Below are 22149 nucleotides of genomic sequence, written 5' to 3'. Positions count from 1 at the left end.
AAAATGCTTATAAACCATGCAATTACTAGCACTTGATTAAAAATTGATTACCCAAGCATATTCCGTTAACTCCGGGGAAGTCCTGGCCGATAGCCACTCACCTGGTCTTTCAATGCTGGATCATGCAGGAATCACCGCAATGGTATTTTGTTCAATAATAAATAAACTAAGAACAGGATTTTTGTGGTTTATAGAATTGCTTTGATCAAAGAACATTTGAGAAACCGCAAAGATAACCCATGGATTCCAAGGGATTCTCATGACTCCATACTGGTTTACTTGGTGAAACGCACCAAAGAAATTGCCAAAATTAACAAGATGCTCGGAATGCGTTGGAAGAAAAGAACGAAAGACCAAGTACAGTTGGGAGGTACAGGGCAGGATATTTTTTTCGTGTGGCAACTTCAACCGTAACTTCTATTAACGTTGTTTACGAAAGGTTGAATTTGATACCAAATCATAATTCAAGCCTTTTCCAGTAATAATTATCACCTCATGTTGCCCAGAAACCCAATTCCTATGACTCTCTAATTTCCAGCCTTCATATCACTTGTTTATCATTTTATTAAAGTTCAATATTGATATTGCAATGAAAATCAAACTTTAAAAAATCATATTTTCAGGAACCACGACTGTGTTATGGAATAGTATCTATTAATGTTTTTATTTATTTAAAAAAATCATCATTTACCCGGGTTGATTGCAAACTGTGCTTAGTTGGTGTGACAGTTCACTATATGTAGTTTTCAATATTTATTAACCCACACTCCAACAATAAAATTATTCACCTAAGACACATTCATGTAAATGAATGAATTAATGAATTTATTTATTTATTTATTGCATTTTATACAAAATTATGATTACAATTAAATAAAAATAAATCTCCACCTATAGATATACCATAAATACCTTAGGGAGATAGGAAGAATAAAATTAACAATGACGGATTTATAAAACTACGAAACAATTAAAAGGTTGATATGTTATTATTAAGCTAAGTAATACCGGCGACAAACTTAACTTTTGACTATACACAATAAAGGAACTCAAATGACAAAACTTAGGTGTCAATTAAAGAGTAAACATCTCAGTTATGAAACTGTTACTTGCCTGCGTTGCTTACTTGGTAAAGTGTATTTGCTGTGTTTATGTATGATTCGAGCTTTGCTTTTACAAATATACAGTTTACTATCATTTGATGACCATACAGGAAACTGTCTACCAGTCTATACGGTCCTACTGGCATGCGTTTTAGTTAGTAAAATAACGCCTTCTGTCTAGTCAATATCGTCCAATTGCTGGAGCAATATCAAAGAGGATAGAAGAGATTGTGTAGTACGCATTGGTCCGGAAGAGTGTGGCGTTTCGTCTTAATATGTTTTTTTTTATATCGGCTAGGCTCCAGAAAATAAACCACTCCTACCACTCATTTTATTTATTTATTTATAAAAACACTCTTGCCTGAACATGTGACCCTAAATTGACAAGAGTGAACAATAATAATATAGTTTACAGACGAAACAAAAAAAAAACAAACATGAAATTACAAATACAAGAAATTTACTAACTAACTGTAGGAACTAACAAAACGGACAATGAAAAGGTCCGCTTACTTATGTATTTGGTAAATTAACAAACCGAATAACATGTGCCCTTTGAAGAAGGTTAGTCCTAGTTGTGGGCACATGAAGTAACGGCGGAGGATGTCGCATATGGTACGTCATCATCATTGAAGCTAAGGTACTGAAGTACTGCCGAATTACTGTCCTTGCCAAGTAACAACTTTATTAAGTACCTACATGATAAGCGCGAATTCTCGGCGTACTCTTAGCTTGTTGTAGCCTACAGAACCAAGAATAAATAGTGTAGGATACATGAATGGATAAAAAGGATACACACCGTACATCCTAAAATACATGTGCCTCAAAAATTTTGTTTAGTCTGATATGTACATAGATGATGATCATTAATAAGATCCCAGAGGCTCTTTTATCTCTGCCTTTTATTAAATTTAAGAAATGTATTAAAGAAAAGCTGTAAAAAGGCTTACTATAAAGTAAGTGATTATCTAGTTGATAAAAGGGCCTGGGACCAGTGCTGGGCAGGCTACTGCTAAAAAGAGTACCAAGAGTTTTATAAGCCGGCTTTTTCCCTCTGTCTTCTTTGGAGATGAGTAGGGATGCCAACAGGCTTGAATTTAATGACGTGGAATAAGTGATACCATCATAATCCAATATTCTAAAATAAACGTTTTTTTTTATGGATATGGAATGTATTCGGTTATACAACAAACACCCAAACCAAATTAGAAAATTATCACGGAATAAAGTCAAAACTCTCGAAAATTAATTTACTCCAGTTCAATATTTATGGCTGCTCTGTCTTACAAACAATTTGTAAATATAAAAAAAAAATCTCGTTTTTGTTCTGCCGTCTTCGAGATTAGCGTTTAGCATATATAAAATATTATAACATATTTTGCTATCAAATTTTATTTATATAGACTAATCAATGTATGGACCAGTGTAATAAAACACTTTTTGTATGTCTAAATTTTTATTTTGGAATTACATAGTTAAAACAACACCTATAATTTAATGCTTAGTAACAATAATATATTAATGATTTTAAATTACATATACTGACTATTAGTTTTAGTTTTATTATAGTACGATATATTGAGATCTTTCAGAACAATTTTTGTTACATTGTTTAATCTATAAATGTAATACATAATTAAGTAATTTAAGCGATCTTGCTTCGTAAAATAATTTTATATTAACTGGAGTATTACAGCAACGCAACATTATCCTTAATTTCTATAACGTATAAGTAAGTTTTTGCTTTTTGTCATCAAATATAAAAAGAGATCAATATTATAAAATCATAATAAAATTGAATCCCAATAACAACGTTATTGTACAATCTCCACTATATTATTCAAGGTTCAATACTAATCAGTAAAATATATCATAATGTGTTACTCCAGTTATATTAACAGTGTATCTTAGAAATTAACTTTTATCTTTCCCCTCATTTTTCTCTTTTTTCTCATCATCTTTAGGAGCAATCATTAGCAAATTATTCCCGTTTCTTTCCCCCGTCAGATTCCTGAAGGGCATCTGCCGCCATCTTGCCGATACATAGAACTTATTGCGTAAAATTTTCAAATCCTTCCCATACCAGTCTTTATAGCAAAGACGTCTTCTAAAATCATTTTCTTCGTTGCCTATGTAGTCATGGTTTTCATCTGGTCTCTCTAGAAAGTTTCTTTTGAACCGTCGGCATGACACTGGACTCATTGGTGATTCACATTTGACGGCCAAAATAGCGTTTTCTTTATTCGTAAGTAAACCGTGGTTCTTCTGCCATTCTATGACTTCGCAAAGAAGGCCTATGTACCTAAAAACCAATTATACATCTAGAATATTTTACTATCATTTAGTTCTAATTGTACAGGTAAGAGAAAGATACCTTAATACTACCTAAGTCTAAAATATTCTATGCGCGGGTTAGTACTATAACACCTAATCGGCTGAGGCGATTTTGCGGATTTTATTTTTGTGTACCAAACTAAATTTAAACCAATAAGTGTACCTACAGATAGGCAGTATTTATCGGAATTCATACCTTTTAAAACAATAATATATTTTTTTTTCTACCTTTAAGGTTTTTAAAACATAATATAAATCTAAAATTGCATTCAATGTATTAAGTATACATCATTTTGTCATAAAACACGTATTAATTATAATATAGTATATTTTATAGCTAACCTCAGAAGCCTACGAAGGTAGATTATCATTTTTATTGACACTGTCCTCATCAGAAATGTTTTAGATCAAAAATCATTATATTTCTAGACCAGCTCTGATTTTTGACAGTATATCCCGGAGACCGCGGGTACAACAGTCAGTAAACCCCATTGTTTCAGGTAACAAAGCATACAAAATTATCAATTAAACGGACACAAAAGAAAGTCAGAATTCTACCTTCTTTAATACCAACCTCACAAGGGCACATGATGTCTTTCAAGATGAAAATCTCTTTAAGAACCAACTAAAGGTACCTTATAGACATGCGAAGTATCTCATTTTTAGAAAGCTTCTTATCATGAGGATACGTTGGCACTAGTCTTCGTAGTTCAGCAAATGCCCCGCTGACATTTTGCTGACGCCATCTTTCACGACTATTGGTAGTAAGACTTCGTGGCGGTAAAAGAAGACATGAGTTGAGTTGTAGCTCTTCGGGGAGATTCTGTTGGATAATCCAGCACATGTCACAACCATAATTATTTACTTAAACCAAAAATCTACACTAAATAATGTGAAAGTATTAGTTCTACAACGCGTACTGTTAAGGTAATCATAATTTATTTTGAGCCTGCTCTATATGTTCTACCTACTACTATTTATTAACTATCTAGATTTAGAAATTACATAGTATGCGCTCAGGGAGTATTGGGTAGAACTTCATTACACTTACATGAACACATTATATCTTCGAACATTTTAAAACCAATTATTATCAATTTATAATAATTATACCACTCAACCTGTGAAGTCCGGAGAGCCTGTCTCTCATCGTCGCTGTCGGGAAGACATAGATCATCACTCAACATTTCACTATCAGGTTCCTCATCAGAGCATGACTCCTGGTCTGATGTCATGGTGCTTACTATAACAAATTAGCAACACTATTATGATTACCTCTTTTATAAATGAAATAAAAAATATAGTTTTAGCAATAGCGATTTAGTATAACTTTTAGTGGTTAGAATGTTCGGCCGAAGACTGTCTTTCCCGGCTGGCGCTGTTATTCAACATTTTTATTGAGTTATAATTCTGCATAGTTTAATTTTGAAACTCGGTTTATATATTGCCTTTAGTGTTGGGTTTTGAGGTATTTTTATAATCCCCAGGAGGCCTTAGAAATTAATATAAACATATGCTCTAGCGACTGCATCTTTGTGCAGACTTCTGTAACATCTCTTCTCATATTATACATAGATGCTATATCAATAGCCTAAATCAAGTGCCTTAGTATCGATATGGAGAATAAGAATACCTAATGCAGTTCCAGTCAATTCTTGGCTAATATCCATTTTTCTCTTTAATTTTCAATATCAAGGCACTATAATGTAAGGCCTAGTTTTGCGTATTAAACAATATTGAAGTATTTTAAATCCATGTTTGTCTTCAGTCAACGGAATTATTTTTATCATTAATAATGAAATAATTATAACCTACTATAAACAAAACTTCCGCTGATATGCGCATCCCGTTTCATATAAATAGCCAATCATTTTTGTTTTCATATCATAATTATACCTACCTGCAGTTATACAAAAGTACCTATACTGAATATCGGCTGCAATGTACTAAAAGTTACTATATTTGACAAATCAATTTAGTATTATGACACTAAATAAAAATGTTAATAAGCGGGATGAATGTATTTTTAATTGTTTTTCGTTCTATTTATTATTTCTTCAAATCATAGTGTGGTGCCAGGTATCCAAGAAATCTCGAAGGAGGTTTGACTAGCCGTTCAGGCAATGCTATACCAACGTTAGCATACATGTTGGGTGTGGCAGTTAAGAATTAAAGGAGAATAAATGCATTAGACATGAGAGCATTAAGAAGTATTTGTGGTGTAACATTGCGTGAGGAAAAGTAATAGTTAGATGCGTTAGCAGTGTTGGTTAAAAAAGGATGTAATGACGAGGATACAAAAATAATTGCCTAGGTGGTTTCGTCATATATTACGGTAAAATGAGAAGCGGTTGACAAGAAGGATATAGGAAATCGTGTTGGCTAGGCCTTGTTGTTCCTGGATCAGTCAGGAGGTACTAGAGAATGGACAAGTTAAAAGTAAAGCGGGAGAAGTATGTAGGGGCCGTAGCAAGTGGAAATCCGTGTCTTATAAGAAGTTATTCAATGGAAGACGTATACGTACTACTTACAAAGTGTGCCGAAAAAGTTATCGCAACGCACGCTAATATACGTATCAGACGATCCTGGACCTAATCAGAAAACTTAAAACCTTTTAAGCCCCCGTGAATAATTTGGTTACGGAATGAAAATTCCTTTTAAGGTTAATAAAATAAAAATATGTCATAACAAACCTTGCTCAGATCTATTCGTCAAGGTGGGCATAAACACTGAACACTTATTTTGCCCAAAACAACATTTAACTCTCAACTTAGATCTAGTTTGCCACCCACTCTCTTTAAAGGTCAAATAGATACTGAAATAAAACTGCAATTTTATTTAAATTTCGAACAGGGGTTTCGTAATACAATTTTCCATTGGTTGGGGCGGTTGATCCAGGAGCCAATTGGATGTAAGGGTGGAGTGCTGCGTTTTAGAATCATACGAATTTGATTTTTATTCCAGTAATAATAGCGTTGAAGGGACTTGTAGAAGATTCAATTAATCAAGTCTCTACTCTGTGAGGGAGATGCACATATATTGCTAATTCTAGGTGAACTATACTAAATATGTTGAGTCCTATAATACTCGTAGTGCAGGATTATTTGGATTTGTCAAATTAAATTAAAACGATTTCAATATGCCCTTTAAAAATAACCAAGGATTTCTTCTCACCAATGAAGGAAATGTTACATTAGGTTATTTTAAAATGGTTTATTAAATTATTTATATTGATGTTTGCTTCGTTTTTCTTATAAGGCGTTAACATTACATCACAATGAGTAAGAAAAAATATTTAAGGCTAAAACCCGTTATATATAAAAATAAAAAGGATTAAAAAAATGTAACTCGGTCTCAACAATTAATTAAATAAAGAATACAAAATATATTTCAAAGACTTCTGTGTGTAATAAAAATGATATTATACTGATACATATATTTTAACTGACTGCATCCTTACTCTGTAATACCCAACAGCGATACCCTGCTTTAATGTGCGTTTTTGTAGCAAATTCAAAAAGTTATTTACTTCAATAAGCCCGTTTAAAAATTCACTTTTGAAAGTCACGATCACGTTAAAGTTTATTTAAATAAAAATGACTAGTTGCCTCTTCCGAAAAGTTAATTGTGGAGAAGAATGGACATGATGCTTCATAAAAATATTAATAAAATACTAAGATACTTCATAATAGATAAAAATTGGATCGCCCATATTTGCGGTAACGTTATTAGAAAATACATACATTTTAAATTTGATAAAAAATTCGCACTCGTTTATCTTGTTTTGTTACGTAATTCACTAATTGTCGATACATATTTCTCTATAGATCGATCTAGCCCGCTGTTGACACAAAAAAACACGATTTAATGAGCTTAAAATTAAATCAAAACACACACATACGCCACATTATACACAACGCCTAATTAATGATAGATATAAGGATTTTTATTCCATTGGACTTGTAATGAACTCTATAATTAGCTAAATTGCTAAGCTTATTGAAATCTATAATTAGCTAAAATAACTAAACTTATTTAATGACCGAGTTCGCTAATGAAACATCTATATCACATTATCATTAATGAGAGCTCAAAACATTAATAATCTAATGTATTTATTTTTTAAACTAATTAATACAGGAACACGTTCTGTTTAAGCGTGAGTAAGGCAACAAAGAATAATACTATTTATATACTATCACGATATTTTTGAGTGTTGATAGTGATACGATAGTCTTGAAGCGTCTTTTGTTGCGCACGCGCGTATTTTTAGTAAATTTTGTGTGAACTGTGAGGGTGTTGACCGATTTGTGCTATAGTATGTATTATTGATCAAATTGCTCTACATATTGGTGTGTTTTGGTGAAATATTACAACAAATTTTTTGTTCTATGATGATGCTTTTTTCATATAATACATTGTCATAGTAGTTGTGCTGAAAGCCTTCTCTTTGTATAATACCTTTGACGTATAGAACTCTGGTTCTTGTTTAAGTTTAGTTTTATAGAAAACATTGTCCAGTTGCCCCATCCGTCACTAAGACAATCTAATTTTACTATGCTCTTCTTACTGGTTTCAATGTTTTGGCCAGCAGAGTACATTATCAGTTTGCAAAATAAAAAGCATTAACATCGAATTAATATATTCATTTTAGAATATATTAACTATTTTTATATATGTGTAATTAAAATACCAATATAAAACAAATCAAGCGACATTGAAAAATAATTAATTGTCTATGAGTTGTTTAATAATTACATGTTTAAAAGTAAATTAAAAAACTAATATATTTTTGTGTGATGTTTAACACTTTATTTATAACAAAACCAAAAACCTGATTTTATAATCTGGTTTAAATGCAAATGACCACAAGCGTTACAATATTAATTTATAATGTTTATTTATTAAAGTAAATGTTGTTTTGCTAGTCTTCGATACAACATTTGTCATTATTCTTAGTCTAATATTATAATATTTTAGTAAATTATCTCGTATTTATTTTCAAATTTAAAATAATATTCGCATTAGGACTGTCTTGACGTCTCACGTGTTAACAAGGCCATGCATGGCTCAGCTTAAGGAAAATAAGTGTGAAATAACTTATTATAATTTGGTTAAATAAGTGTTTATTAATTACGGTTCCAATGAACAAAGCATGTTTATATATAGCGATTTCACTGTTGTAATATAACTATATTACAAATCATGATAAAACTCGTCTAGGGTATACTAAAGCCACACTTAAGAGTAGTTCCAAAGTTCATTCAAATAACACTTCTACACTTTATTTTGTGCTGACGCATATTACGCTCTCCCGGAGAGTTAGAATGTAGATAACCCGGACAGTGGCACGTTTGTTTCTTTTTGTATGATCTTGAGTCCAATCCTTTGTTCCATTTGAAAATAGATAACTAACGAATCCTTTGATAGTTATTGATGATGTCTCTAGCCTCCTGTGGTTGTTAAAAAGCTCTCGACATGTAAGTATGTGTATGCTTGGTAAAACACTATTGGCCTAAAAAAAGTGTTGGCCTAGTGGCTTCAGCGTGCGACTCTGAGGTCGTAGGTTAGATTCCCGGCTGTGCACCAATGGACTGTATACCAATGCGTAGGCAGAAAGAAAACATCGTTAGGAAACGATATTGAGTGTCGCGTATTAAAAAATCGATGACATATCTCAGAAAAAAGGTATATCATTTTTATTTAGTCAAATTTCAGTAAAAAGAAAGGTTTAATAGCGATTGCACCTTCGCCTCTGGCGACTCTTATAAAACTATAAATATGTTATAGAAGACTTATATGTATATGATATATATGGTATCGCAACACGAGCATTGGGTTTAAATATTGACACATCTTATCATGTCAGCTTGTAGAGAGGACATTGCACCTATACAAGTAGGCAAAAATTGAGTAATTAATATAATTATATTACCAGACCAGACAATTGAGAATTGTCGTTTCTTGTATTTAGTACAGGTTCAAAATGTATGTATTAATAATATGCAAGGAAAAAGAGTATCATATAAAATGATAGTTTTTTCCATTATTTCTAGTTTATCCGTTTTTTTTGCCGTATCCCGATTTCTAACATCTGATTATTTAAAAAAAATATTAATGTTAGTCCAAGTAGGTATTTGTACATAGATAAGAGATGCAGTGTGGTGGATTCACCAGCAGACTAAGTAGGCTGGAGTAGGCTTAGGGCAGAATACTAAGGCGAGAGAATCAAAGAGTTTTCGGCGTGACGGTTTTCCGATGTTTTACAGATAGAAGTCTGCAAAAATTTTGCTCAACCAGTTGATCTCTGCACCAGCTCACACTCTCTAAAATTGAAATGAGTGAAATTGTAGAAAGTGCATTGCCCAAATCAACCAAATTCAATGTGAGTCCTACTACTGGTGGAAGGCTGCGAATTGCATGGTTTGTGTACAATTTTGGCAAAGGGAGGCAAAGGCGGCAAAAGCACCACGGCCAAATCCTGGATAAGGTGTAAATCCGCCCCTGTCCATCTACCATTCGATTAATTATCGATTTGTAATTAAGCATTAACTTAATCAGATGTTTTGGTTAAATGAGGTATGCCACGGGTTATATCTTAACTAAACAAAAGAAAATACAATTACCTACGCTTTTTAATAAAGGAAAAATGTTAATTTATTTGATAAAATATTATAGTTATTGCCGATATATTATATTTTGAATGGTAAAAGCAAAAGAATACAAGTATGGCCGCTGGACTCAATTTCCGCACTTAAACACTCCTTAGATCAGTTGTGCGTATAGAAGAATATAAGTATATGTAAAAGGATTAAAGAAAAGTTCAAACGAATTGGAACGAAGTGTTATTTATATTACTTTACATTAAAAAAAAACGATAAATCCTCCACCCGCCGCATACTTTCACAATAATCGACACCGCGTGCACAAAACGTGTACTACATATATTACAAACTGTATATTATAAAGCACTTCACAAAAACATTGTTACATATACTACTTACTCTTCACATCTTTATATATAATATATATATTTATATATAATACCGACCTGTATCTCGCTCGTATATGTACATATTAATATTAAAGTTTCTCATCTAAATAAAATACTTTTTTTGTAATGACAAATAAAGTTCTTTAAACATTATATATTACATTTACATAGTGTTACCCACAATTAATGTGAATTTGTGTAAAATTTGTATCGTCATATTCTCGTATTTTTAAGCACATGCAGAACTTATATTAAATAAACTTTTTATCGTTTTATAAGTATGTCGCTTTGTTACTCTTCCGCCGTCAATCAAACGGTTTTAAGCAGTTTCTTTAGGAAGATTAGTTTTATGTTATCACTATCCTGTAAATCGAAAAGATAACGTCATAATGATATAAATATTGCATGAAAGAAGGTTTTATTAGTATTATACGCACAATTTCACGACAAAGTCGCGCCTAATAATTATTAGAGCAAAATCTGATAAAGGTACACAATTGAATATATATAGAATATAATTTTAATACTCTTATACTCAGTTAAATGCGTTTCGTTATCCGATTTGTAGATCTTTATTAAAACAAATTTAAATTAAAGAATTATAATTATATCATAACACTCAAAAAAACATAAAAATGTGTTTGTTACAGTTCACCACAAGCAACAACATATTCGAAAAATAATTTATTAACTTAACATCTGCTGCATTCAATCAAACATCAGTTGAAGACATAAACTAATTGTTGACTACGCAAAGGAGATTGCCTTATTATCCATACTCATCGGGATGTGATCAAGATGGAGCAAGAGTTAGTACCTTTAGAAGGTAAGCAAAATAAGTAAATTATTTTTGTTATTCATCTATCCATCCAATCTCTTAAAACCCCGAGGGAGTTACGAGCCTAGTATTCGTTTTATTTTGTTTCTTACTTATAACTACATTTATAGTTTCATTTTTTCATTCTATAGTTTCACTAGCTGCCCCCGCGAACTTCGTTACTCCTTAATGCCTAAATTAAGGCGTGGTATACCCTTAACATTTAGGGGGATGAAAAATAGATGTCCGATTCTCAGACCTGCCCAATATGCACACAAAATTACATGAGAATCGGGAAAGCCGTTTCAGAGGAGTTTAACCACAAACATCGTGACACGAGAATTTTATATAAAAGATTGAATACATGACAATATTGAAAAGAGAATTTTAAATTGAGTTTCAATCTTATTATCTCACATTGTTAAACAAAAAAAAGTAATATAATAGACATACTGTTTGATTTTTATTAACAACCAACATTTTAAATAAATTGACGTGTTACTTCTTTTTTTATATTACCCAGCTGGGGTGCCGAAACCTAGACCATCCAGACAAGCAAGCGTTCCTAATAGATCCTGTTACAAAGGGCCTATAAGAATATGCAGGCTGCTCATATTGATGATTGTGCTCCCATCTATATGTATCTTCACTCCACTATATATGAAGTAAGTGTAACATACAAATTTAAGGGTTGTATGATACAAATGTATTTGGAATACGTTACATTAATGTAATATTTTCATTGCAATTATATATACAGTACAGTTTGATATATACCATACTATCAACTTAACATAGTGCGACTCTTATCTCTGAGGTCGTATGTTCGATTCTCGGCTGTGCACCGATGGAGTTTCTTTTAACATTCGCCGAAAGTCATACAAAATGTCGATGGCGTGTGTAAACTCAGGAGGCTGACCACTTACTTGTCTATTAGATTGATATGATAATGTAACATACATAATTTTGAGGCTCAGACCTAAAAATATTAAAGCGCTACTGATATATCGTCACGCACGAGGCATGATCTAACTTTCATATATACATATTTTTTAGCAGGAACTGGTAATATTTTTAGAATAAAAAGGCCTAACTCTATTTTGTATATTAACACATTATCTTGCATAGAGTTAATGGAGATAATTTATGACAGAAAATCAATGGCAAAGTTCAAGCGATATCGTGTGTAATTTTTGTTATTATTCTTATCTCATGGCCACTGGATTTTGGTAACCGACTTCAAATACAGGAGGTTATGTGTAATTAAGGTATTGATAAAGTATCCAACAGCTAACGTAAATTAATATAATGAAAAACAATAATTAACTTTTAATAATAATATACTACGTCCGGACTTCATAAGCGTAAAATGTTTATTAAAAATAATATGATATGTTTTCTAGCATACATGTTATTCTCTTGGTCATCAAACCGATTATAAATAAGGAATGTTATAGTATTACTTTTTAATTTTTAAAATTTAAAAATGTACAACCCAGCTAAACGTAAAAACTCTTTTACGTATTTTACGTTACAAAATGTCATTCCTTGTTGAAGTTCAAGGGTTGTGAATCGAAAGATTCATATTCATTCATCAAGATTCATGTAAATCCAAATCCATCATAAAAACGTAGCTAAGGTAAATCGAAATAATATAAAAAAGTTTCTTCGTCTAAACATTTACACCTCTCGCTCTTCCATTTTGGCAAAATTGCCTAGCTGCAGAAAATTATACAGATTTTTTTACTTTCTTTCTTTCTCGTCAATACTGACTTATGTTTTAACTTTTGCTTTAAGTTCTTTGGAACCAAAGCCCAAACAATTCCAACACACAATTCTCTCGTAAACGCATTAAGAGCTGCATTTCTCGCATCGCGTTTTTATAATATTCATTATGTGTTCCACAAACTTCTATGAAGTTCAATGAACTTAATATTATCGGCAGCGCCAAATTTAAACGATTTTTGTGTCATTTTTGACAACAATACCTTCAAATCACTGAACTCGAATGGAAAATCTCGATACGATAATGCGACTATTGCTAGTGATAGTCGCGTACAATTTCTCTCTCTAAGAAACTCTCTCCATCTAAATGGGCCTACTACCCAAAATACCCTTACACGCTCAACACATAGGTCACTCTCCGGCGAAGACTTCAGAAAACTTTTAAGTATTAACGAGAGTATGTAAACCTATGCAAACGTGATCTATTTGCCTGTCATACCTGGTGGTGTTTTTTTATTTACAGGTATCGTGTCTTCTCCGGCCAAATGTATCCTATGAGCATGACAGATATGCGGCTCATTGATGGCAAGATATCACCTACTTGGTGCCAGGTAGGTCTGTACATAATACACTTCTTTCATAATTTCCCCTAAGTTGACGCCCGCTAATCAAAAGCGCATTCCGGATCCCTCGTATATAATTTATTTTTTAGTCCTTTAACATTCTCGTGACGCAGAAAATAACATTAGCATTCACAAGATATTACTAAGACTAAAACACATCATTTGTTTTCCCCACTCCTCATTATATCATCAGTGGACGTTGAAATAATATAGGTTCATGACATATAAGTAAACGTTGTCGTCCTCATTTTGATCGAAATGCATTGTGAAGCACTGATAAGTTATCAAAGCATAGAAATTATACTAATTTTAACCAGACATTTATTCCATACACTTTGACCAGGTCATAAAAGATAAAGGGGTATCGAAGTGTATATAAAATATAGTTAAAGAAATGTATATGAACAACTGGTTATGATATTAGGACTGGTAGAGAATGAAATAATTCCGTTGTGATTGTTTGTCTTCATTAATCTCGTATTATATATATCCTTAATCTGAGAAGTAAATTTTTTTGCACAAATTACTTCAAAAAAATTCTCGGGCTCATAAAATTTGCATAGCCTTCACTGTCCTAAATATATGCTATCAACAGGACGATTTATTTCTAATAACCTTCCGTTTTATTATCTAAACTTTTCTCACTCAAAAAGAAAATGCCAGTATTTTTTCACTGTAACGTTGTTTCGTCTTAAAAGATAATATAATATTATTAATATGGTTTTTACGATAGCGGTAACATATAATTCACTTGACAAGGCGTGACTTGACGTGGCAAGGCGAATATAAGCGATAGAAAGTTAATTGGAGTTATGAAATAGGTATATGAATAGGTGTTTTGTATTAATAACATCTATACTAATATTATAAAGAGGAAAGGTTTGATTTTTTGTTTGTTTGTTTGTATGAATTGAATAGGCTCCGAAACTACTTGGCAGATTTGAAAAATTCTTTCACTGTTGGAAAGGTACATCATTCCTGAGTGACATAGGCTATATTTCATTTTCAAAAAAATAGGCATCCTTACTAAAATTACGATAACATTAACATTTGTTTATTATTTGATACAATTCTAACAGATGGCGCTGAGTTAAAGGTAGTAGTTTGGCAAGACGACGTTTGCCAGGTCAGCTAGTTTTAAATAAGTAATTATTCAACTCGGTTGTAGTTTTTTGGTTTGTGTTAACAGTTATAAAAAAGATGGAGTTTAAAAACAGACGTTGTTAAGCAAATAATATATTTTAACCATAATCTTATCTTTGTATGCGTAAATGTGTCTGAACATGTGTAGATATATTGATTTAGATTTTAGGTATTGAACGATTACTGCTACTCGATGCTATGATAGATAATAATCTATAAGTGGGCTTACATTAGGTTGTTAGGCGAGAAATAGCAGCCCATTTCCTGAAGCGGATATTTTTTCACCTATCATTTGTTTTGGCAACGGCATTATGTTCAATAACTCAAACTTCACGAATAAACAAAAGTTGGTTTTCAATTATAAATAGCTGATTGTATGGACTAAAGGTGAGATTGAGAAGGAATTTCAGTCGTTTCTGTATCCATGTTTGACAAACCGGAGTCATGTTTACGCCAACTCTTGTTTTTTAATAATATTCTAAGTAGCTACATACTTGGTTTGTATAACGATAACCCACGGTAGAAGTAAGAGCACAGGTCATACGGTACTCATAAATATCATTGTTTTGTGTTTTTTAGTTAGTTGTTTTTTTTTATATCCTTTTATGACAGACTCTCATCGGAAACCTTCGCTTCATTCCTAAGCGCTTGCTAAGCTATGACATGATCCAATTTCGATATAGTTATCAATAAAGCAAGAAGTAGATTCGATACCCAATTGTGCACTTGTTAACACTCGCTACGGTAAACGAAAACGTCTTCAGGAAAACCGGCACGACTTAGACTTAAAATATTGACGGCGTATGTCAGATACCGAAGGCTGATCACCTATTTGCCTTTTAGAGTAACAAATGATGACGAAAGAGATACACAAATCCGACGCTTTGATCTAAAGTGTTGTCTTTGTAGTTTTAAGTGCAATATTAAAACCGCTGATATAGTAAAATTAGAAACACTTGGTAGTAATTTGACGACATAATACTTATAATCACTATGAAAGTAACGAAATGGTAAGATGCTTAAAATGTTGTGACTGATGGTTTTTTATAGACACAAGTAGTAAAATCGAATGCTACATTCAACGCGTTCGTCGTCCCTGATCTCCCAGAGTTGACTGATGACCTAGTTCCTGTTTCAATGACACGGAAGCTTGAATTGGAGGATGATATGAAGGAGTACTGGGGCTTTTACCTGCTCAAGGGATCTACTGTGACTGTATCAGCCTGTTGCAGGTATTAATTCAAGGCACTAATTATTCAGATCTCAGAAGACGATAAATCTAAGTAAATTCAATTATTCATTCATTCATTAAACTAATTTAATTTTAATTGTTCTCTATTTACTCCACTTCGTTTAATTTCTTCCTATTATATTATATTTCAAATTTTCTATAATCAGGTGGTGATATGGTTATGTAATGTGCGTATGATAAGGATGCTATATGCATCCTATATTTTTACCCTGAGACGAAAAGTATTGCTACAGGCTGCAGCCATGTAGCCACGTCTTAATTCCCGTCACAAATACTTATATTTATAAGTGCCGCAAATTTTGCCAATTCACACCATGAAAAAACATTGTCTATTAAACTTATAGAATATCCTCATAATATTCTAGATGGCCAGGTGCATCACTTATAATGATAAAAGGCTACAAACACCTGCAGGAATGCGCGTACATTGGCGACGACTCGTCTGAAGAACTTGACGAACTACTCGAAGCACACCAACTTGGACTCATGAATAACGCCACGCTCTGGGAAAAGATAATGCAGCTGAAAAAAGAAGATGGAAAAGCTAATGATCCTGGTAATTTCGTTAATCATTTTACAGACAGGTGGTTAGGCTTGCACTTAACTTCTTGTTTATTTGTTACTATGAAAGGCAATTGATAAGTTGTCGTTGATTGTTAAGTATTAAGTTTTACCTCTTTAAGCTAGCTCGTAAGCCTTTATGTCTAACAGCTTAATATTTTAATATATATATATATCTATTTTCATACAGAAGCAATGAAGCGTCACAAGGCTGGTGTAAGTTTTCACGATCCCTCCCACATCAGTAACGTTACATCATCTGCAGGCGTCCCAGACATCGATGTTACTGACCACGATCCTAAAGTGAGTATAGTAAAGGATATCCTTCCAAATATTTGCTATTTGTTCTATATAGTTTTGTTAGAGTTAAATGACATGTTTCAATATGATAATCATTTATTTGCTTTTTCTTCTCATATCCATCCATGCTCATCTTTGTAGTTTACATTCTGTATTTATGATTTATGATTCCAACATTCAGCATCCACACTACATCTACTCATAACCTTGGTATTTTTAAGTATTAGGTAAGACAGAGAACCAAAATGCTATTTATTGTGCACTTTTTTACTCGATTTTCTTATGTGATATATTTAAGGAAATCACCTATCGATTCAATATATTTTAATTTAACTCCAGGAATTACAAGCAATACTGGAGCACCTACATGCACTACGTCAGGCAGCAAAAAACGAAGCCCTAAAACACTATCATCCACCATCACACCTTATGTCTCTTCCTAGTTTACATCGTCACAGAGACACCAATGTAGATAAGGATGAAAGACAATGGATCTCTTTTAAAGGTATCGTAAACAATAAGGTTTTTTAAACTATTAAGAGTGAGATCTGAAACTCAGAACGCTACATATTACTGATGCGTCTGTGTTGACTTAGTCAATACAATTTCTCTAAAATAAGCAGATAAATTATATCTTTCGTACTTGTAAATAGAAGCATGGAAAGTGCGCCCGAAACAGCTATCACTGTGCAAACGAATCCTTTCATCGCAACGACAGATAACAAATAATGCCTATTGTGTTTATGACCGTCATTTGTTAATTATGTCAAAGCTTTATTGTGTGATAACGTAAGGCTTCTAATAATAATATTTAATAGTTTAATTGTTTTGTTTATTGTATCTGGTAAATGTTATATTTTGTTTATTTTATTACATTTCGCTTTTTAGGTAATAGAAGCCTTCGATTCAAAGGTCTCATTTACGTCCTTCAATTTATCGTTAGTTTACGTTTCTAGATTTAATAAATGTGCTTCTAAACAGTCACGCACGATGAGAAAATACATGGCAAACTTGTATAGCCGTGAAGTTTTTAACGAAATTAAATATATATATTATATCATCTACTAAAAATTTTGTTTACGTGTCTAAAATAGTAACTTCATCTCTTTTCTTCTTCATTTCTTTCTATTTTTTTCAGATATTGATGGGAACTCAAGTATCTCAGCGACAGAAAAGACTGAATTAGATAGTAGTATTATTAACAGTTCACACGTTAATAGTAATCTAAATAGCACCACAGATTATAGTATTATAATAAATACAACTCAAATAAAAAATGATAGCATAGATACCGAATCTATGAAAGTTAATAATTCTAAAGAAATATCAAATGATGAAGATAAAATGAACGATAAACAACAAGAATCCGAGGTAAGTTTGTGGAAGGTTTTAAAGATTTGTTTATTTAATGACAATGACAATGTAAACTAATTATACTAATTGTTTTATCAACGTATGATAATTACAACTTTATTTCACGTAAATAAATATTCGCAAAATTTAATTGTACATCGGATTTTAATTTTTTAAACCGTGTTAAGACAAATTGCGATTAATAATTTTCTTAATGTTTCCTTGTTACACAAAAGCTATTTGGCAATGGGATCGTAAATTTAAGTCAAAGAATTAATTCAGTTTTAAGTAATTTGGATATTTTATTTTTTGTGTTACTGTTTACTGACTTCTTTTAACTGTACACAGGCTCCTTAGAATCTTAGTCATATGTTGGTTTATTATTTATGCACTATATATTTATATACTTAGCAGTGCAATGATTTGCAAAATATAAACAGATTAGTTTTAGATCCTTTAACATGGATGTTTTAATATCACAAGAATAATATTCAATTCAATTTTCTTTGTTTTAGAATGATGCAGAGAGTTCGAAGGAAGTGTTCCTTGAAGTTCTAAATCGTCTTCAAGCGCTCGGAGATAGGGGAAAGAGAGTTCTCGTGAGACTACACGAGAGTATGGGAGTAGAAAAGAAAGATAAGGTATGATTTATTTATATATATATATATAGTATTTCTTGTGTCTGTTTTTCGTTTTATTATATGTTGTTTATGTTTTTTTCCGGTGGTAATACCAGTTCCAACAGTCTCCAAGAGAATAAAGAAACTTAAAACAATTTTTTTAATAAAGGTTTGAATAGGGTGGAACTTGATTGCCTTTTCTGATATTGAATTATTACGTTACTCACAAAGATAGTATTACAGAAAGAACACTTCGTACCTATTCTTACATTAACTTGAAAATGATTATAAAAATATATGTCGCAGCCAACTAGCATTATCTGCCGTACAATAAACAGCCTTGTCGTTTAACTAATGGGTGCCGTTTAACTAACGGCCTGCAAGATGTTCAGCCAGTTTATTTAACAGCAAGGCAAATGACTTGGATCGATGACGTTTCATTACTTGCCTGGCATGTTGACTGTTGATTTAAACATAACTCCACTTACCTAACTACTTTCATTTACTTACCTTCTTTGACCTTATACGAATCTAGGAACTTATTGGTTGATAGAGTTTATTAATAAAATGTTTTAAATAAAAACTTAAAAGCAAATCATAGTTTTTTACAACGTCTGTACACTTAATCAAATCTATAAACATTTTCAGGATATCCCAGACGTGAATCGAGTAATGTCAGCGGTGAGAGGGAGTGACGAAGAACTAGAACGTCTCCGGAAGGTGCTGGTAGAAGCCATTGATGAGGAGAAGACTAGACCTCAAAGACAGGGTTGGTTTTATATATTATATTTCATCTGTCTAGCTTTCGTCCAAGTTAATATCTTTCCTTAAGTCCCGAAACGTTCACTCACTTTCACTAGCTTAGGAGAAAACCCATATTTAAAGATTTGACTAAATTAAATTGTGCTTTAGTATCTAACAAGAGTTGGTATTTAATTAATATTATATTTTTAACTTTTAATTGTTTTAAATTGTATTACGTTGCAGTCTAGTTCAGCTTCGCACGGCTCGATTCACGAGTATTTTGCAAATTAATTGTTTTCAAGGATTTCTACTGATAGGGGTAAAAAAGAATTTGCCACGGGCCGACATATATATATATATATATATATATATATATATGAACATGAATTCCAGAAAAACGTCGAGTCGCTCGTGAAGATGCAAGAACTAAACGCCAGCTGATGCTGGGTCAAATAGAACTCACCCAGCAACTCAATGCAGACGATGAAGCTAGGGACTATGCTGCTGAGGAGGTACCTTTATTCGTTATCCGTAAAATTGCGTCTTCTTCATCTATATCTATCTATCTATTTATTTATATTTAATGGTTTAGACTTTAGAGGGACTAAATTTATTTCAAAATATATAACGTTATTGTATTGTATCTTTGTATCTTTTTTGTCATTGTATAGGAATGGAGCCCAGGTCACCGAGCTAAGAGAGTGTATGTCTATACTATATAACTAAGCTTACACTTAACTTTTGGATGAAAATCAGTTTTTGCTTAGTATGCACTGCAAGCAAAAAGGACTATTTTTAAGGATTTGCGGCCGTCTGTAATATTTTTATGATGCATTTCGTATTACAGGGTTTGTCCCCAGATGGCTACGCAGAGCATCATCAGACAGTGAACGAAACGACACCATTTGACATGTCCAATTCCGAATTTTGGTCTTCATTCTCCAGTAGTGAAGAAGCTTTATTGGAATGTGAAGGTCTGATTCTTAATCTTCCACTTACACCTCATCGTGAGTGCCACGACGGAGCTGACACGTTGGTTGCAGCTAGGGCTAATGCGCTTACTTACAGGTAGGTTAAAGACGTAATAGCTTTATATAGGACTAAGATAGAATTTAGATAATGAGAAAATTGTACGTGTATAATTTTATTGCTTGTTGCGGCAATCAGAATAAGATTTAGAGGCACTACAAAAATAGGATTGTCGTAAGAAGCCGTTTCAAGAATAGCCATTACCTTCTCCTCTTAAGTCTTAGGGTACGATCCTGTGCTGAACTGTGTTTACACAGAATTGCCGGTGGAGACAGAAGCCAAACGATACCTACTTAGAACGTGTTCTGCTATACTTTTGCACAAAATGTTTGTATACAAATGTGCTATTTTTCTGGAACCGTCTCTTTAAGGAATCATCTAGGCTCATTATAATTACCATTTTGTACATATAAATGTGTATTATACAAGTTCACTGATAAGCAAAATGGCGTTAGATGAGCTTTCAAAATATAATTTAATCCGTAGCACGTAGAACCGTTTTCATCGCCTTTTTTCATATAAATAATAAGTCTCTAAATATATCTGTAAATTTAAATATTGCAATAAAGTCAATAATTTAATATTCCAGAGTCCCAGCAAACGGCTATTACTTCTTCGTCTTTAATTCAGAGAATGAAGTCCAAAAAAACTTCATCAAAGCTCGCTTCGACCTTCAGAAGACCAGATATGATGTCGCCAGGACCACGCTTAGGGAGTGCAGAAATAAGACTGATAGATGTGATCTTCCACTTGATATATTTTCCTCACAAAAGGTAAAATTTAATTATTAGAATCATTAAGTAGTTCTTTAACGTATTATGCGAATTTATCTTTTGAAATAGTACTCCCCACGCCAAGCCTTGCTTATGTAAACTGATGACAGTTTTCATACGTTTTATAATTTTGCATATATGAATAACTTTCCACCATGCTCCTATAACATAGTCAAATAAGTTGGTGGTACCTTATTAGTATTAATTACGAATATCCCACTGTTTAGAGTAATTTTAATAGATTGTTTGATGATTTCCAGGTAGTCCTTGAGCTGCCCCTTCGAAACAATGACTCTCTTTGGAACGAACAATTTGTGATAATATCGGAATGTGAACCCCGGACTTCGGTCTACATTGTGTGCGTACTTGCTGTACCTGTGCTTATTATGATATTTGCATTTCAATGATATATAGAAGAACATATTACTACAATAATATATGAAGGAGCGTACAATAAGGTACAAAATTAAACCAAATTTCCAAATATTATTACTCCCGTTGAATTGATGCTAACACTCGTTGCTTGAAAGGATTTTTTACGATATCGCGAATGTTGGTTTAGTTTCTTCAAAAATAACAAATACATAATTGTAACCTATTTAAAGTTCTTGTACTCCATGTGCGTAGACCATGGAGGCGATAACCTGGGATTTATTTTATATTGTTAATTGTTATATAGATTTGTATTTGTTGTATATTAGATTAAGTAACACCTAAGTAACACTGAAAATGTTAAGAAAATGAAAAACGGCTTAATGTAGAATAAATACTTCTATTG

The 22149-nt window shown here is 32.5% G+C and overlaps 2 protein-coding genes across 5 annotated transcripts; one reads left to right on the top strand and one right to left on the bottom strand.

The window, feature by feature from the left end:
* Positions 1 to 2602: 2602 nt before the first annotated feature.
* Positions 2603 to 6241, bottom strand: LOC110993780. The gene is made up of 4 exons (XM_022260155.2): positions 6131 to 6241; positions 4559 to 4680; positions 4073 to 4260; positions 2603 to 3405 (listed from the first exon to the last, which is right to left on the bottom strand). Exons 1-4 carry the CDS (start codon positions 6159 to 6161, stop codon positions 3018 to 3020), a joined length of 729 nt encoding a protein of 242 aa, XP_022115847.1. The 5' UTR covers positions 6162 to 6241; the 3' UTR covers positions 2603 to 3017.
* A 1425-nt stretch (positions 6242 to 7666) lies between these two features.
* On the top strand, positions 7667 to 22114 carry LOC110993786. Of its 4 annotated transcripts, none has more exons than XM_022260164.2 (15): positions 7667 to 7755; positions 11082 to 11257; positions 11772 to 11913; positions 13497 to 13584; positions 15790 to 15971; positions 16357 to 16547; positions 16743 to 16855; positions 17192 to 17357; positions 17991 to 18223; positions 18721 to 18846; positions 19474 to 19594; positions 19963 to 20081; positions 20417 to 20637; positions 21188 to 21371; positions 21632 to 22114. In XM_022260164.2, the coding sequence occupies exons 2-15, from the start codon at positions 11230 to 11232 to the stop codon at positions 21776 to 21778; spliced, it is 2061 nt and encodes a 686-aa protein (XP_022115856.2). In that variant the 5' UTR covers positions 7667 to 7755; positions 11082 to 11229; the 3' UTR covers positions 21779 to 22114. The 4 variants fall into 4 exon arrangements, with proteins under 4 accessions (XP_022115856.2, XP_022115857.2, XP_045484761.1 ...); XM_022260165.2 differs by lacking the exon at positions 7667 to 7755 and adding an exon at positions 10815 to 10920; XM_045628805.1 differs by lacking the exons at positions 7667 to 7755; positions 13497 to 13584 and adding an exon at positions 10815 to 10920.
* Positions 22115 to 22149: the final 35 nt, after the last annotated feature.

Source organism: Pieris rapae, chromosome 7, assembly GCF_905147795.1.
Source record: "Pieris rapae chromosome 7, ilPieRapa1.1, whole genome shotgun sequence".
NCBI lineage: Eukaryota > Metazoa > Arthropoda > Insecta > Lepidoptera > Pieridae > Pieris > Pieris rapae.
Note: the sequence above shows the minus strand (reverse complement) of the source record. Positions and strands in the feature narration are given on the sequence as shown.

What these genes read in the sequence shown, in the direction of transcription:
- LOC110993780 (XM_022260155.2), bottom strand. Translation starts at nt 6,161, where the DNA reads ATGCCCACCTTGACGAATAGATCTGAGCAAG. An exon ending in GACGAATAGATCTGAGCAAG is followed by an intron (nt 4,681 to 6,130) that starts GTTTGTTATGAC and finishes AATTTGTTATAG; the next exon opens with TAAGCACCATGACATCAGAC. An exon ending in ATACTTCGCATGTCTATAAG is followed by an intron (nt 3,406 to 4,072) that starts GTACCTTTAGTT and finishes ATTGGTTTTTAG; the next exon opens with GTACATAGGCCTTCTTTGCG.
- LOC110993786 (XM_022260164.2), top strand. Translation starts at nt 11,230, where the DNA reads ATGGAGCAAGAGTTAGTACCTTTAGAAG. An exon ending in AGAGTTAGTACCTTTAGAAG is followed by an intron (nt 11,258 to 11,771) that starts GTAAGCAAAATA and finishes TATATTACCCAG; the next exon opens with CTGGGGTGCCGAAACCTAGA. An exon ending in GACTAGACCTCAAAGACAGG is followed by an intron (nt 19,595 to 19,962) that starts GTTGGTTTTATA and finishes CATGAATTCCAG; the next exon opens with AAAAACGTCGAGTCGCTCGT.